The 13,512-nt window shown below is 43.4% G+C and overlaps 2 protein-coding genes across 6 annotated transcripts in view; one reads left to right on the forward strand and one right to left on the reverse strand.

The window, feature by feature from the left end:
• Positions 1-4,017: 4,017 nt before the first annotated feature.
• MED18 (mediator complex subunit 18) lies at positions 4,018-5,129 on the forward strand (the record flags this gene model as incomplete). The annotated part of the gene is made up of 2 exons (XM_030005328.1): positions 4,018-4,219; positions 4,452-5,129. Coding segments are annotated over 2 exons (756 nt in total), but the record flags the coding sequence as incomplete, so codon positions are not given.
• Positions 5,130-8,330: 3,201 nt separating this feature from the next.
• Positions 8,331-13,512, reverse strand: part of CERT1 (ceramide transporter 1) — an 80,448-nt gene continuing 75,266 nt past the window's right edge. For all 5 annotated transcript variants that reach the window (XM_041121054.1, XM_030005261.2, XM_030005260.2 and 2 more), the window contains 2 exons: positions 12,244-12,380; positions 8,331-11,079 (listed from right to left, as the gene is read on the reverse strand). In XM_041121054.1, coding sequence (XP_040976988.1) covers positions 12,253-12,380 — 128 coding nt within the window. In that variant the 3' untranslated portion in view covers positions 8,331-11,079; positions 12,244-12,252. The remainder of the gene's footprint in view (positions 11,080-12,243; positions 12,381-13,512) is intronic.

The following is a 13,512-nucleotide window of genomic DNA, read 5'->3' on the forward strand; positions in this document are numbered from 1 at the left end:
CCAAGATCCACAACAGCCAAATAAAGACCAGCTCTTAGAATCACAGAATGGTTTGGATTGGAAAGGACTTTAAAGGTCATCTAGTTCAACCCCCCTGCCATGGGCAGGGACACCTTCCACTAGACCAGGTTGCTCAAAGCCCCATCCAACCTGGCCTTGAACACTTCCAGGGAGGGGGCATCCACAACTTCTCTGCATTGGCAGGAATGGGACAACCTAACTTACCAGTTCCACTGTCTCAGCACCCTCATCGTAAAGAACTTCTTCCTTACCTACTTTATTCTTCTAGAGAATTGTACAAGGTCAGTCCATTTTCATGAGCTAGTACACCAGGATGAAAAAACAGTGCCATAAAAATTATGCCAATGACCAGTGTCTCCTAGGACCACTGGGTGAAAGACCGGACTTAGGTAAGTCTATCAAGCTGTTGTGGTTTAAGCTCCGCTGCTAACAAAGCACCACAAAGCTGCTCACTCACTCCTCCCCACCGTTCCCCCGGCCTCGGTGGGATGAGGAGGAGAAAATACAAAGAAAAGCTCGTGGGTCAAGACAAGAACAGGGAGGGATCACTCACCATTTATGGTCACGGGCAAAAGACAAACTCAACTTGGGGAAAAAAAAGTCAATTTAATTTACTACCAATCAAATCAAAACAAGGATAATGTGAAGTAAAACCAAGTCTTAAAAACACCTTCCCCCCACCCCTCCCTCCTTCCCAGCTCAAGTCCACTCCTGGTTTTCTCTACCTCTTCCCCCCAGCAGCACAGGGGGACGGGGAATGGGGGTTGTGGTCAGTTCATCACACATTGTCTCTGCTGCTCCTTCCTCCTCAGGGGCAGGACTCCTCACTCTTCCCCTGCTCCAGCGTGGGGTCCCTCCCATGGCAGACAGTTCTCCACGAACTTCTCCAGTGTGAGTCCTTCCCAAGGGCTGCAGTTCTTCATGAACTGCTCCAGCATAGGGTCCCTCCCATAGCAGACAGTTCTCCACGAACTTCTCCAGTGTGAGTCCTTCCCAAGGGCTGCAGTTCTTCATGAACTGCTCCAGCGTGGGTCCTTTCCACGGGCTGCAGTCTTTCAGGCACAGACTGCTCCAGCACAGGCTTTCCCATGGAGTCACGGCCATCCTGGGGGACATCCCCCTGCTCCGGGGTGGGGTCCTCCCCAGGCTGCAGGTGGGCATCTGCTCCCCCGCTCCCCTCCATGGGCTGGGGGGGACAGCCTGCCGTCTCACCACGGGCTGCAGGGGCATCCCCTCCTCCGGCACACCTCCTCCCCTCCTTCCTCACTGACCTCGCTGTCTGCAGAGGGGTTCCTCTCATATTCCAATCCCACTACTCACTGCAGGTTCCCCTTCCTAAATATGTTCTCCCAGAGGCACTACCACCATTGCAGATGGACACGGCCTTGGCCAGAGGCAGGTCCGACTTGGAGCTGGGGAAGCTTCTAGCAGCTTCTCACAGGAGCCACACCTGCTTTGCAAGGTAGAGAGGAATAAATTATGACGTGTATTATACTGAGGCTGGTAATAAATCATCAGTTACCTGATGTTTGTTGACTTCTCTCTTTGTGCTGGTAGCTTATGTAGTCCCTTTATTTAAGATAGTCCCTCAGCTATTGACACATCATTGCTTGTGGTGAAATAGCTAAGAACAACCCAACGTCCTTGAGTTACCTGTTAAGACAAAAAATCACTTGAGTAATCCTAGCCTTGAAATTCTGTCAACAACTTTTAAAAATGTAAATTATGCAATGAACTGATTATATAAATTGCCTATTACATAACTGAATGCAGCAATTAATTTCAACAAGCTCGCACGCAGATTTTTGGGGTGGAAGACCTTTTGCTATTAATTCACCACCAGTGAATGGAGAGTGCTGTATGCTTAGTCTGAAAACAATTTTGATTGATAAAGGTGGCCAAATGGGGATTCTGACCCAAAGCCTGTGAGATGAGAAAATAATCCAAGTTTTAGTAATGAGGAAGAAAAAAACTTTACATCCAGTTTATATCTAACTGACCCTCCCTACTGTTCATGTTATTTCAATGTCTGAACATGGCTAGATCGCACGTTTCACCAGATGTTTCCCTGTGAGAGCTCTGCAGGGAGGACTCTGCTCTGTGCAGTTGAAATGTTGTGATACAGAGCTGAGATAAAGGCCTGGCCCTGCACAGGCATCCCATTTCCCTGAGACAGCCAGGTGTATAAGAAGGGTTTTAAAGGGAGTTGAACAGAACTTAGGTAGGTGGCTGGGAATAACATGTTTACCCTCCATTTCTATCTCTGTTTCTCTCTGCCTCCACCATCTGTCTGACCAGCTGTCTTTTGTGTCTGCTGCGTCTTATCTTCAACAACTGCAAAAAAAGGTTCTTTTTAAGATACCTTAAGGCACGGATGTGCACTATAGATCCTCCAAGCCCACGGTGACAAGCAGCTCAGCAGCTGCAGGACTGTGTCGTTGCTGTCTTTTACACAGCTGGAGAGGGGATTTCGAGACGTTCCGCAGGGGAGACACTGTTTGTTTTCTGCATTGCACTATTGCATAGCTCCTCAGGCTACAGGGCAGAACTACTTGAGGTAGCTGCAACTGGGGAAAACAAAAGAATTTGCATTTCAAAACAGAAAAGTAGACATCCTCTTAGGGTTTTTTTAGGCATTTGTAGTAACACTACCATGCACCTCAGCTAGGCAGAACAGGTAATCTGTATCACCACAGAAAGAAGTGAGCCTTAGAAACTATCCCTTGCGGAACACTGAAGTGACTTTTTTACTCATTTTTCTTTTCCTAGCTATCTTTCTCAATATATATTCTTTCATTCTAACTGCATTATGGCCACACTAAAGCTTATCTGTATACAAGAGAAAACCTATTTTTTTTCTCTTAGAAGCATAAGGAAGCTTTTAAACCATTACCTAACCCTTTTGTTGACTGTTTGTTACCTTTTTTTTCCAACGCAGGCCTCTCGCCCGCCATGGGGGGAGGCACGTACAACGCCTACGCACTGTGGCAACCACCTGGGGTGTGGTTCCAGTTTCAGCAACAGTTGGGTCCCTCCTGGATTGCACTGTGCCCCTGAAGCCGCGCCAACTTCAATGCCATGGCTGTACTCCAAGCCAGCTCCGTAGGTGTATCACAGCTGAAACAAATTACTGCTGCCCTGGGGGAGTACGCTTATGACATTTCTTATTTTGCGGGTGTTTGGCTTGTGCTAACATTTACATAATTTATTTGGGGGATGCAGGAGACACCACCGCTGTGTAGAGATACTGATAAAGGAGAGTCATGCTTTACTTTCCAATGCGGCGTGGAGGCTTGTTATAAAATCAGCTAAGGAAAAAAAATCAAATTTATAACCCTCGTTTTAGGGCCTGCAGGACCAAATTTAGCTGATACATACCGCGTATTTCTGCAAGTTTTCGAGAACGGTGGCGTTTCCGCGCGGGAACAGCGCAAAACCTGCCGTGTCCAGACGAGAAGCCCGAGGGGCCGGATGCCCGCCTTTCCAAACCGGGGCGTCCTTCCCACTTCACCCCGACAACCATTCCTTACCCAGGCGGCCGCAGGTGACCGAACGCCGGCCCGCAGCCCCTCGGCGCCCCGACCCCCTTCCCTGCCGCTCTGCCTTCCCGCCGGCCGGCGGACCGACGCGTACCGACAGACAGGCAGCTAAGCGGCAAATCCGGATGTTTCTGACGAAGGTTTTACACAGAATTTCAGCCGTACGCCTTTCACGGCGCAGGAAACCCGAGGGGAGGCGCCGCGATGTGGACGCGACTACAGCGGGGGCTGCCGCCGCCGCCCCGCCCCCGCCCCCGGCGCGGCTGAGGCAGCGGTGACCCCGCCGAGGCCGAGCTCCGCCCCTCGGCCTCGGCCTCGGCCTCGGCCCCGCCCCGCCGCCGAGGCGGCCCCCAGGGCCGGGCAGGGCCGCCCGCCGCTCCGCGCAGCGCCCGCCCCGGGGCGGGCCCCGGCGGGGGGGCGGGCGGCCCTGGCCCCTCCGCGCCTCGGCGGGCCCGGGTGCCGCGGCACCGCCGGGCCGCGAGGGTGGCGCTGCCGCCGCCGCCACCGCCTTCGCGCCGCTCCCTCCGCCGCGCCGCCGCCCCGCCCTCAGCCCCGCGGCCGGCTCGGAGCGCCGCGGCCCGCGCCATGGAGGCCCCCCCCCGTGACCATGATGCCCGTCACGGGCGGCACCATCAACATGATGGAGTACCTGCTGCAAGGTAAGCGGCCGGCGGGCGGGCCGGCAGGCAGCTCCCTCCCGCGGCCGAGGAGAGCGCCCGGCGGGCCGCGGGCCTGCGTGCCGCCGCCGCCGCCTCGGCCGAGGGGCAGCCCCCGGGGAGCCGGGCAGGGGCGGGCTGCGGGGGGGCTGCCGTGGCCCACACTGCGGGGGAAGCCGCGCTCACCCGGGAGGAGGAGACGGGGTAACCGAGGCGCTGTCTCCGCCCGCCGCAGGGAGCGTGTTGGACCAGAGCCTAGAGAGCCTGCTGCACCGCCTGCGCGGCCTCTGCGACAACATGGAGCCGGAGACCTTCCTGGACCACGAGATGGTGTTCCTGCTGAAGGGGCAGCAGGCCAGCCCCTTCGTGCTGCGGGCACGGCGGTCCATGGACAAAAGCGGGATGCCCTGGCATCTGCGCTACCTGGGCCAGCCCGAAATAGGCGACAAGAACCGCCACGCGCTGGTGCGCAACTGCGTCGACATCGCTACTTCGGACAACCTGACGGACTTTCTGGTGGAGATGGGCTTCCGCATGGACCACGAGTTTGTGGCCAAAGGGCACATGTTCCGCAAGGGCATCATGAAGATCGTGGTGTACAAGATCTTCCGCATCCTAATGCCAGGAAACACGGAGAGCATCGAGCCGCTCTCCCTCTCCTACCTGGTGGAGCTCAATGTGGTAGCGCCAGCAGGACAGGATGTCGTTTCTGATGACATGAGGAATTTTGCTGAGCAACTGAAGCCTCTAGTGCACCTGGAAAAAATCGACCCTAAAAGGCTAATGTGATTGAAAAGCTGGGCAGTTAAGGGATGGGGTTTGTTCATGTTCCTGAAGGGGAAGCCTTTTGAGGGCAAACCGAAACAGGGGGAGGGGAATAAAGGACTACACATCAGTGTTTTGTCCACTGCAATTACTGAGTGTGTTTTCTCCTTCATTTGTGGATGTGAACAGAAGCAGACACTTTAATACCATTCAAAAGATCAGTAAATGCTAATAGTGGTAGTTTTCCTTCTCCTGTTGGGGAGATATGTGTTAGAAAGCATATTGCCCAACAATCCCAAACCATCAAGAGTTACTGGAATTCAGCCTTCTGCATACCCACAGCACCATTCATGTATCCTACCTAGTCATCCAAAATTTTCTTTTAAGTAACACATGAAGTTAATATCCTTCAAGGCAGGAGATGTTAACACAAGCATAAACCCAGGAACTACACAGTATAAAATAGCAAGAGTATACCTGTTTACAACAGAGTAGCAAAGTAATAGCACATGTAAGGGGAACAGCTAGGACACAAGGTACATTCTAGTGAAACTGTTTCTGATATAACCAAAGTTAGAACTGGCAACCAATTTAGTGATGTTACAATTGCAAGAGGTTTTCAAATCTTTTAACGCTGTTCCATGTTTTTCACTCAAGCTGGGCATGGCAGTCTTGGGTGATGAAAAAGCAGTAAATTACATGGGTTTTTTTATCATTAGACTTCTCACACCTGGCAGCAATATTGAAAATTGACACATTAAACAATTAAGAGCATCATACAGCTGCTAATTCAACTGGTGATGATTGTTTAGCACCTCTCTTGAAAGCAGGATGCTTAGTTACTCTCCCAGTATTTCAATGATATTTGAATTAGGTTTGAGAGTTTTCAAATACAGTTCCAACAAAAAAAGGTTGGGAAAAGCAGCCAAAGCAGCTTATTTAAATTTCTCAAGTTCTTTACAGAATGCATCCATTTTACCCATTATTAAAATGCACCAATCTCTGTCAGAGACATTCCCACCCTTCAGCAGCACACAACTCTGTATGTGACAACTAAAGGCAAAGACCACTCCCGCAAAAAGCTTAAAAAAAAAAAAAGCCTTTTAAGTTAACAGCTACGTTTTCAACACCGGAGTCTGGACAAGATAAGCCATGGCAACTGGATTAGTGCTAACCGAGTGCAGTGTCTCAAGTGTTCCACTCATACAGGCTCTACATACCAGGCATGGGGACAACCGAGTACTTGTACACCTGCTGGAGAACACCACTGCTGAATACATAGCAATGATTTCCAACAGGCTACAAGCAATGAGGTGACCTGAGTGACTGCTCATTACCTAGGCTGGAAATACTTTCTGGAGGGTACAGACACACCTACAATTCTTGTGTTTGCACTCAGCCATGACTCAGCCCCACCAGACAGACCACTATCCTGGGCCTCCCAGTCTGGAATTCCTTGGGATACTGTTACAGGGCATAACTTCCCAGGGGGTGAGGGGTAGGTCTCAGAGCTCTGCCTGTACCAGGGAGCTGAACTTGCCAGGTTGCTCAGCAATTCAGTTGCAGTCCCACCCTGGCAGATGGGAACCCTCAGAGCTGTTGTCATATCCTGCCACTGTAACACTGGTGAGGAATTGCTTGCCACAGACTTCCACCATCCATGGCTTTTCTCTTGTGACAGGAAATTTTAGAAAGAAGTGCAATGGATCAGGAAAGTTGAACATTGTATGCCAGCTTTTCAAAGGGTAGGTACTTGTAAGTACAAAGACACAGAAAACAGTAAGTACACAGGTCCTTTCTGTTGCATCTGAAAGGAACTCGCTTGGTAACTTACCTTCCAAGTTTCTTTAAGTGGATGGGCAAATAAGTCACAGAGTGTTGACCTTAATGTAATGGTGATATAGAAGAAAATCCCACATGGAATTTCAGGCAGACCAGCTCAAGCAAGAGGAGACTGAATGTAAAGTTTCTAATCGAAGTTTTTACACTATAGATGACAATAGGTCTGACTATTGCTTGGTCTAAGTTCTCAAAAATAATAATGCTCATTTAAAATAGTTCTTTTTAGGGACAATTAGTTTAAACCTTAAAAACTGCAGCAATCCACATTACCAGCCTTCCTTATTCTAGCTGTAGTCTATGCATAGAAGAGGCAGGTGTGCAGAGCTAAAAAAAAAAGCTTACTGCATCAATGGTTACAGCTCAAGGCAAATGGACACTTTCAGGCACCTAGTGCTCAAAGCATGGAGACTAAAGATAGTAGCAATACTATTGGTAATACACACTGGTAAATTGCATGGCATAACCCTAACTAATTATTATATCTAGGATCAAATTATATTGTAGTTACACAGACAGCTACAGAAATGCTCAACCTCTCCTTACAGGAAAGTATGTTTTTCTTAAATTACATGCATAACTTAAGGGACCAAGAATGTGACTGTATTCTTTTTATTTTAGGGGATTTTTTTGCCAGCTAAAGTAACTGCATTCTTCAAGGGCAGGGCTTACCTCGGGACTCTGTATTTGTTGCAATATATTGCCTGAGGCCTGATGCAGCTGAGCTGAAAATAAGTTTCCTTTCTGTGCAAGCAATGCCTTCTGTTATTTCAAACTGTTTCTCCAGTCTTGCATACTTTTAAGGTTTCTACAACTTTATTGATTACTACATAAAAAGTAGAAACTCCTGCATAACAAATACAGGTAAGATTGTTATTGATCCATTAGGCACCAGCTATTTCTGCTATTAAGAAAGCTTCCTCTATAGAAGCTCATCTCAGTTCTTAAAAATTCCTTCATACTTTGGAAAAAGCTACAAGTTTATCCTTTGGCATTCCTCAGTCCTGGATCTCAATTTTTCCCATGGAAACTTCCATAATGTTGTTAATTCTGTACAAAGACAAGAGCTGAAATACTTTGGAAGTGCTCTATATTAAAGACTATACTGTAAAAGAACATCTTTTAACATGCCTCTGATACGCTAGCACAAACCAAGCTTTTTGATACATAAACTAATGTGGCATTCAGGTTTTCATCTCAATAACCTCAGTAATACAAGCAAGCTGCTTTCCTGTTAAATATTTTCCATATGTTACAATATTGTATATAACTTTATCCATGATCTAAAAGTTGGTTAAAAGGTAAAATGTTTTAAGTTTCTCCAAAGCACTGAAAGTTAAAAATAACTACAAACCAGGATTTTTCTTCATAATTTTTAATACTTTTCACTTTTAAATACTGGTTTAAATTTGTGATTGTAACATGGAAGAGCCAACTTCTTGTAATTTTTAAAACTTACCATTAGGATCATAAAGCTATTATAGAACAGTTACACTCTACACACTCAAGGTACTCAAAAATATGATTCATGTTTTAAGTCTGTAGATGAACAGTAGCAATTCAAATACAGCGTTTCTGTACAACTTGACAAAAATACAGGTGGACACTCTGATTAAAGAGAATCTGCACAACTTCAGATAAGCCAGCTCAGCCCAATTAAGTAAAAAGTAATTTTTTTTTTCTCCAAAGTGCATCACGTTTTTCACAGATAATTTTGTCAAAATAAGATGTTCAGGTTCTCAGACAGGATAACAATGACCATCTCATCCTCATTCCCAATACAAGTTCTATCAAGTAATTTCCTTCAGATCTGGTTTGGCAACATCCAAATTCTCCAAACAGATGCAGATATTCCCAGAACACTATCTGATGGAGAAGACTGCTGCATTCTCAGCCCTTCAAATCAGTTCAGCTTATAAAAACATCCATTCTAGAGTCAGGAGCTCCTTCTGCAAACACCATCACAGCTGTATAAATACCACTGATCCACTAACAGGAAGACGTGAACTCAGAGCACACAGGTATGTGGCAGTGACTGAAAAGAGGAATGGACTCAAGAGGCGGGGCAAATTTTTTAACACCATAAAAGCAAGATCCCTTCCAGAAGAAAGGATCTAATGGCTACTTGCACACAGACAATCTGAGAGGCCCACAGAGAACTGCCTTTTTTTCATTTGTTTTTAGCATGGCTAGCTGTAGTGACGTACCAGTGCCTTTATATCTAAAAGTAAAATGTATTCTTTACAAATAGTATCTGTAGTGTAATAATATTTACAGAATAAATCGCAAAAGTACATCACATTTAGTGCAAATGCAACTAATGATATAAGTTTATACACTGCTTCGTAAACTTTCCATACCTTTGTAAAATAAAACTATCCAATTAAATTAATAAACTCACCTGCGTTCTGACAATTACCAGAAATGGCAAATAAGGAGTTAAACTCTTTGTAATTTTTTTTTTTTTTTTTTTTTTTTAAGTTCCCATCAGTGGCTATGGTGGAATGAACCATTGCTTGGTTGATTGTAAAAAGATGAAGTACATTTGAGGTATAAGTTTTTTTTTTTTTAAACATCGCTATATAAAATGCTCACTGGTGATATAGTAAACGTACAAATTTACATCTTATTTGCCTTACTAGCATTACCATATAGGCACTTTTTGACATATTCAAATTAACAGAGCAACTCTGTAATAAGGCATATTCCATGCACTCCATTATAGAAAGGCAAATAAAAAGGGAAGAGTTATGGAGCATGAAATCTGCATGCATGTGTAATCATGTGTTATGTACGATTTCATCTCTACAGAGAAGATTAACTGATCAGGTTTTTCAACACTGTGCAGATCACATTTAATCATTTACCAAATCTTCATTAAAATACTATATTATATTTATTTTCAGGCACCTATCATACTATATCAAATAAGACTTTCAGCTTGCTTTTGAAAAAAATATATCTGAAACTTTTTTCTTGAGATACACAGGTTACTGAAACACCGAGCAGTCTCTGCAGAGCTTCCAACTATGGGACATGGATAAAAGAGCTCAAAGTCAGTACCAGTCTGCCACAGTCCTCTCCTAATGAGCATCTCCAGAATCAAAGGCAGGCAAATACATGACATTTAAATTCTCACAGCAACTAAAGGGAACTTTCCAATAAGAACTATGCATCCTTTTCTCTCTGATGGGTTTTTGATCAAGACACAAGTCATTTTCTACATAAACCATATAGCATGGCTTTATTAAGATGAGGAAGACACATGCAGGATCTGAAAATAAAGTATTCATCCTCATTCTAGACTGGGAATGTTGTCTTATGTAGTCCAAATTACTTCAATAAATATTATAGTGTACCTTCTCACAGCTTTGGGAAAGCCCTGGATATCATGCAAGAGAGCAGTCCACATACAGCATGGACAGATGGCTTCTAGCCTTCAGGCAGTCTTTTGCCCTCTCATACAGAATCCTCCTAGATATTTCTGGATGATGTTTAATAACAAAAATTCTGTAGCACATATTACATAACTAAAAAATACAATAGAAATATAAAGATATCTGGAAAAAATAAAGCTTTTCACACTCTTACTCCTTCAGAACCAAAGATCGTCATAAGAGTAAGACAATAGAAAAGGCAAAGTCATAAGGATATTGACAGCCCTCAGTTATTAACTGACATTTTATGTAACAAGATGATTCATTATAGAAACCAGCAGCAATGAACTGTGATTATACAAAGCAAAACAAAACCTGCCAATAAGTCACCTAGGCTTTACTGAAGTCCCTCCTTCCCCCCCCAAATACCACATAGATTTTTGTGCATATAAAGCACATACAGTATGCTATATGTGCACTTGTCTTTTGTGCTTTTTAGACATGCACAAAAACTGCATGAGTATCTTAGGAAGGTTGACAGTGAAATTCTGCAACTTGTTTAAAATTAAAGCAGTAACCCACGTTGGTGATTCAAAGTTGTATGCGTTCTTCCTCTTTTAAAGCAAGCAAATAAAAATAGAGCCGTAGACATGTTATCAATACTTGTATTTATAATTACACACTGATTCGGCAAGAAAAGTTAGCTGGCGAGAGCTAGTGTTAAATATTCAGCCTCATGGTGTTGCAACATTTCTTCACTTCAGTATACAAAGCCTAGAACTTGGGCCATTAAAAGACTGTAGATCCTTCATTCCAGCATGGAGTGCTGTATGAACGGTCACTTCTCCAATGTGGAATGCTCACCCAGTCTTGTTCCCATTGCTGCAGGTAAGCAAACATAAAAATACAGCACTGAAAAGTTTGAACATTAATAGGAAAGCAAGAACTTGTTAAACACCTTAAATAGTATCAGCGCTGCTATGATCATTTATGAACTGTTGGCTTATGACAACCATGTCTTCAGTGGTTCACCTACACTTGTTCTCTAACAACATAAAATTAAAAGTGTGAATCATTACAGGGCTACCTGTTACAGAAGGATCAAATGACTGACTTTTGGAGTCTGACATAAATAGAACCCAAAAATAGGGGTAGCCTATCTCATGCATACAAAAAGTGATAAAAACTCCTTTTCAGATCATGTGTAATACTAGAACTACTGAATGGGATTTGATGGTTTGACACTACAGTTACACATAATGAACTATATAGCAAGATTGTACACTAACAAAAATTAAGCAAAGCCTTACTTAGCACTAAGGCTTATGTCTGACAGATTCAGACAGCCCCAAAAGCGATCAAGAATACCTCCTCTAATGTCATATAATCATTTAAATGTTCAAATCATTTTCGATTAGCCCAATGACCTATACTATTAGGATACATCCGTTGACTTCAGAAAGCACCTGTAAATCCCTTTCCTTTCTTAAGCTCATCAGAAAGGCTAAAAATTTAAGTCACAGCCTTTTCAATACTCTAGTAATTGACACTGGTCTTGTCAGAAAAGTTCCATTAATAAAAATCCTAGATCAAAACTATTCTGTCAATGTAAAAGAATACTTTGACCTTCATAATATTTTATCAAACATGCAATTTTAAGTAGAATTCAAGATACCAAAGCCTCATGAGCATCTAGAGAAACTTCAGTATGTATTCTTTTCAGAATAAGTGTAAAATGCCAGTGACAGCTGAGAAAAAACAATACTTTATCCTTTTATACTTCTACATAAATTAGACATGTATGCAAAAACTTGCAAGATAAACTAGTAAGTCTACAAAAACTAGTACTTGATAATTTCTGTAGCCCTTATTTTTCATGCTAATACACACAAATTACATGAATGTTTTAAAAAGTATATTGCATACATACATTAAAACTAAGCACCAAATTCATGCTAATCATGATAAAACATTTCTAGATTGCATACTTGTGTTTGGCCTTAAATTTACAACAGTCGATCAAGAATGAAGAAAATGAATGTATACCTGTTAACACTAGAATAAAATAGGCTTTCCTGCTGTCTTCTCTTGCACGTATGATGTAAAACGCTTCAGGAATTTTGGATATTCTCGTTTTGCCACTGCCCGTAACACTGATGCTGGCGCCCATCCTCCTGGGTTCACTAGAAGTAGACAGGAAGACAGACATTGAAATACAGCAAATCCACTAAAGGCTAGAAAAGAGAATTTAAGTTCATTATTTCTGCAGCTCTTTCTGAAGTAACAGGAAAGAATAGTGATCAGCAGGGTTTTTTTTATGCCCTTACAGCTTGTATTGTAGCACCTTCTACTCTTAATACTCCAGCTTAGTCCAGTTCTATGATGCCACGATTTAGAAAGCTTTAAACATGATGTGCTGTGAGTCTTTGGGGAATTCCCAAATGGAAGATTATATTCTCTAAGGACTTCCCAGAAACAACAGAAAAAAGACACTTCCGTTACTAATTTCACAGAAAACAGAAGTCAGTCTTAACTTTTGAATAACTGCTGCATTTGTCTGCAGAATTGCTACATAGTCAATGTATTCCAAATTATTTTTAAAGCACTTTAAACAAAATTCAAACTAATTCTAAAATACACTTCAATTCACAGGGCAAGTATTTTGCTGAAAAAGCTGCCACTTCCCATATAATCATAGTTCAGAATTTATCAATGAAAATGTATTTTTTAAGTAATTGGGAAACTTCTAAAAAGGAAACAAAGCAGCTTAAAACAGAGCTATTATTTGTACAGGATTTAATACAAATTACATCACTCCTATATGGCAAAGATTTACTGAACCAATTTTTCAGACTTTGACTCTTTAGTAAGCCATGTAATAGGTGGTTGAAAGTAATAAGCAGGTGAGCTACTCAAAGTGTTTTGGAGCTGCAGCAGAGGAGCTAATAAGCATGTAGCTCCAATACTACAATACACTGCTAAACACTGGGTACAGTAACAATACAGCTTCGCTTTGATAACTTCTCAGTCAATACCAAGGATTCTATCAGTTAAAAAATATTAAAAAAACCCATAGTCTATTATACAGCTTGCAAACATCCTCATACAAAGTGTATTTGCTCCTTCTTAACACTGAGGGTAAGAGCTGTATCTTTACTATGAGCAGCTTTTCAGCCTAACAAGATGAATAAGAGGAAAAAAATTACAGCAATACATGAAAAAACCATCCTACTACTGAAACTACAAGCTATGCCAAGTCATCCCAGCTGCAGACATTTTTTCTGCCCACCCTCCTCCACCCAAGGTTCTGTACTT

The sequence above is a fragment of the Aquila chrysaetos genome, chromosome Z, assembly GCF_900496995.4.
Source record: "Aquila chrysaetos chrysaetos chromosome Z, bAquChr1.4, whole genome shotgun sequence".
In the NCBI taxonomy this organism is placed as follows: Eukaryota; Metazoa; Chordata; class Aves; order Accipitriformes; family Accipitridae; genus Aquila; species Aquila chrysaetos.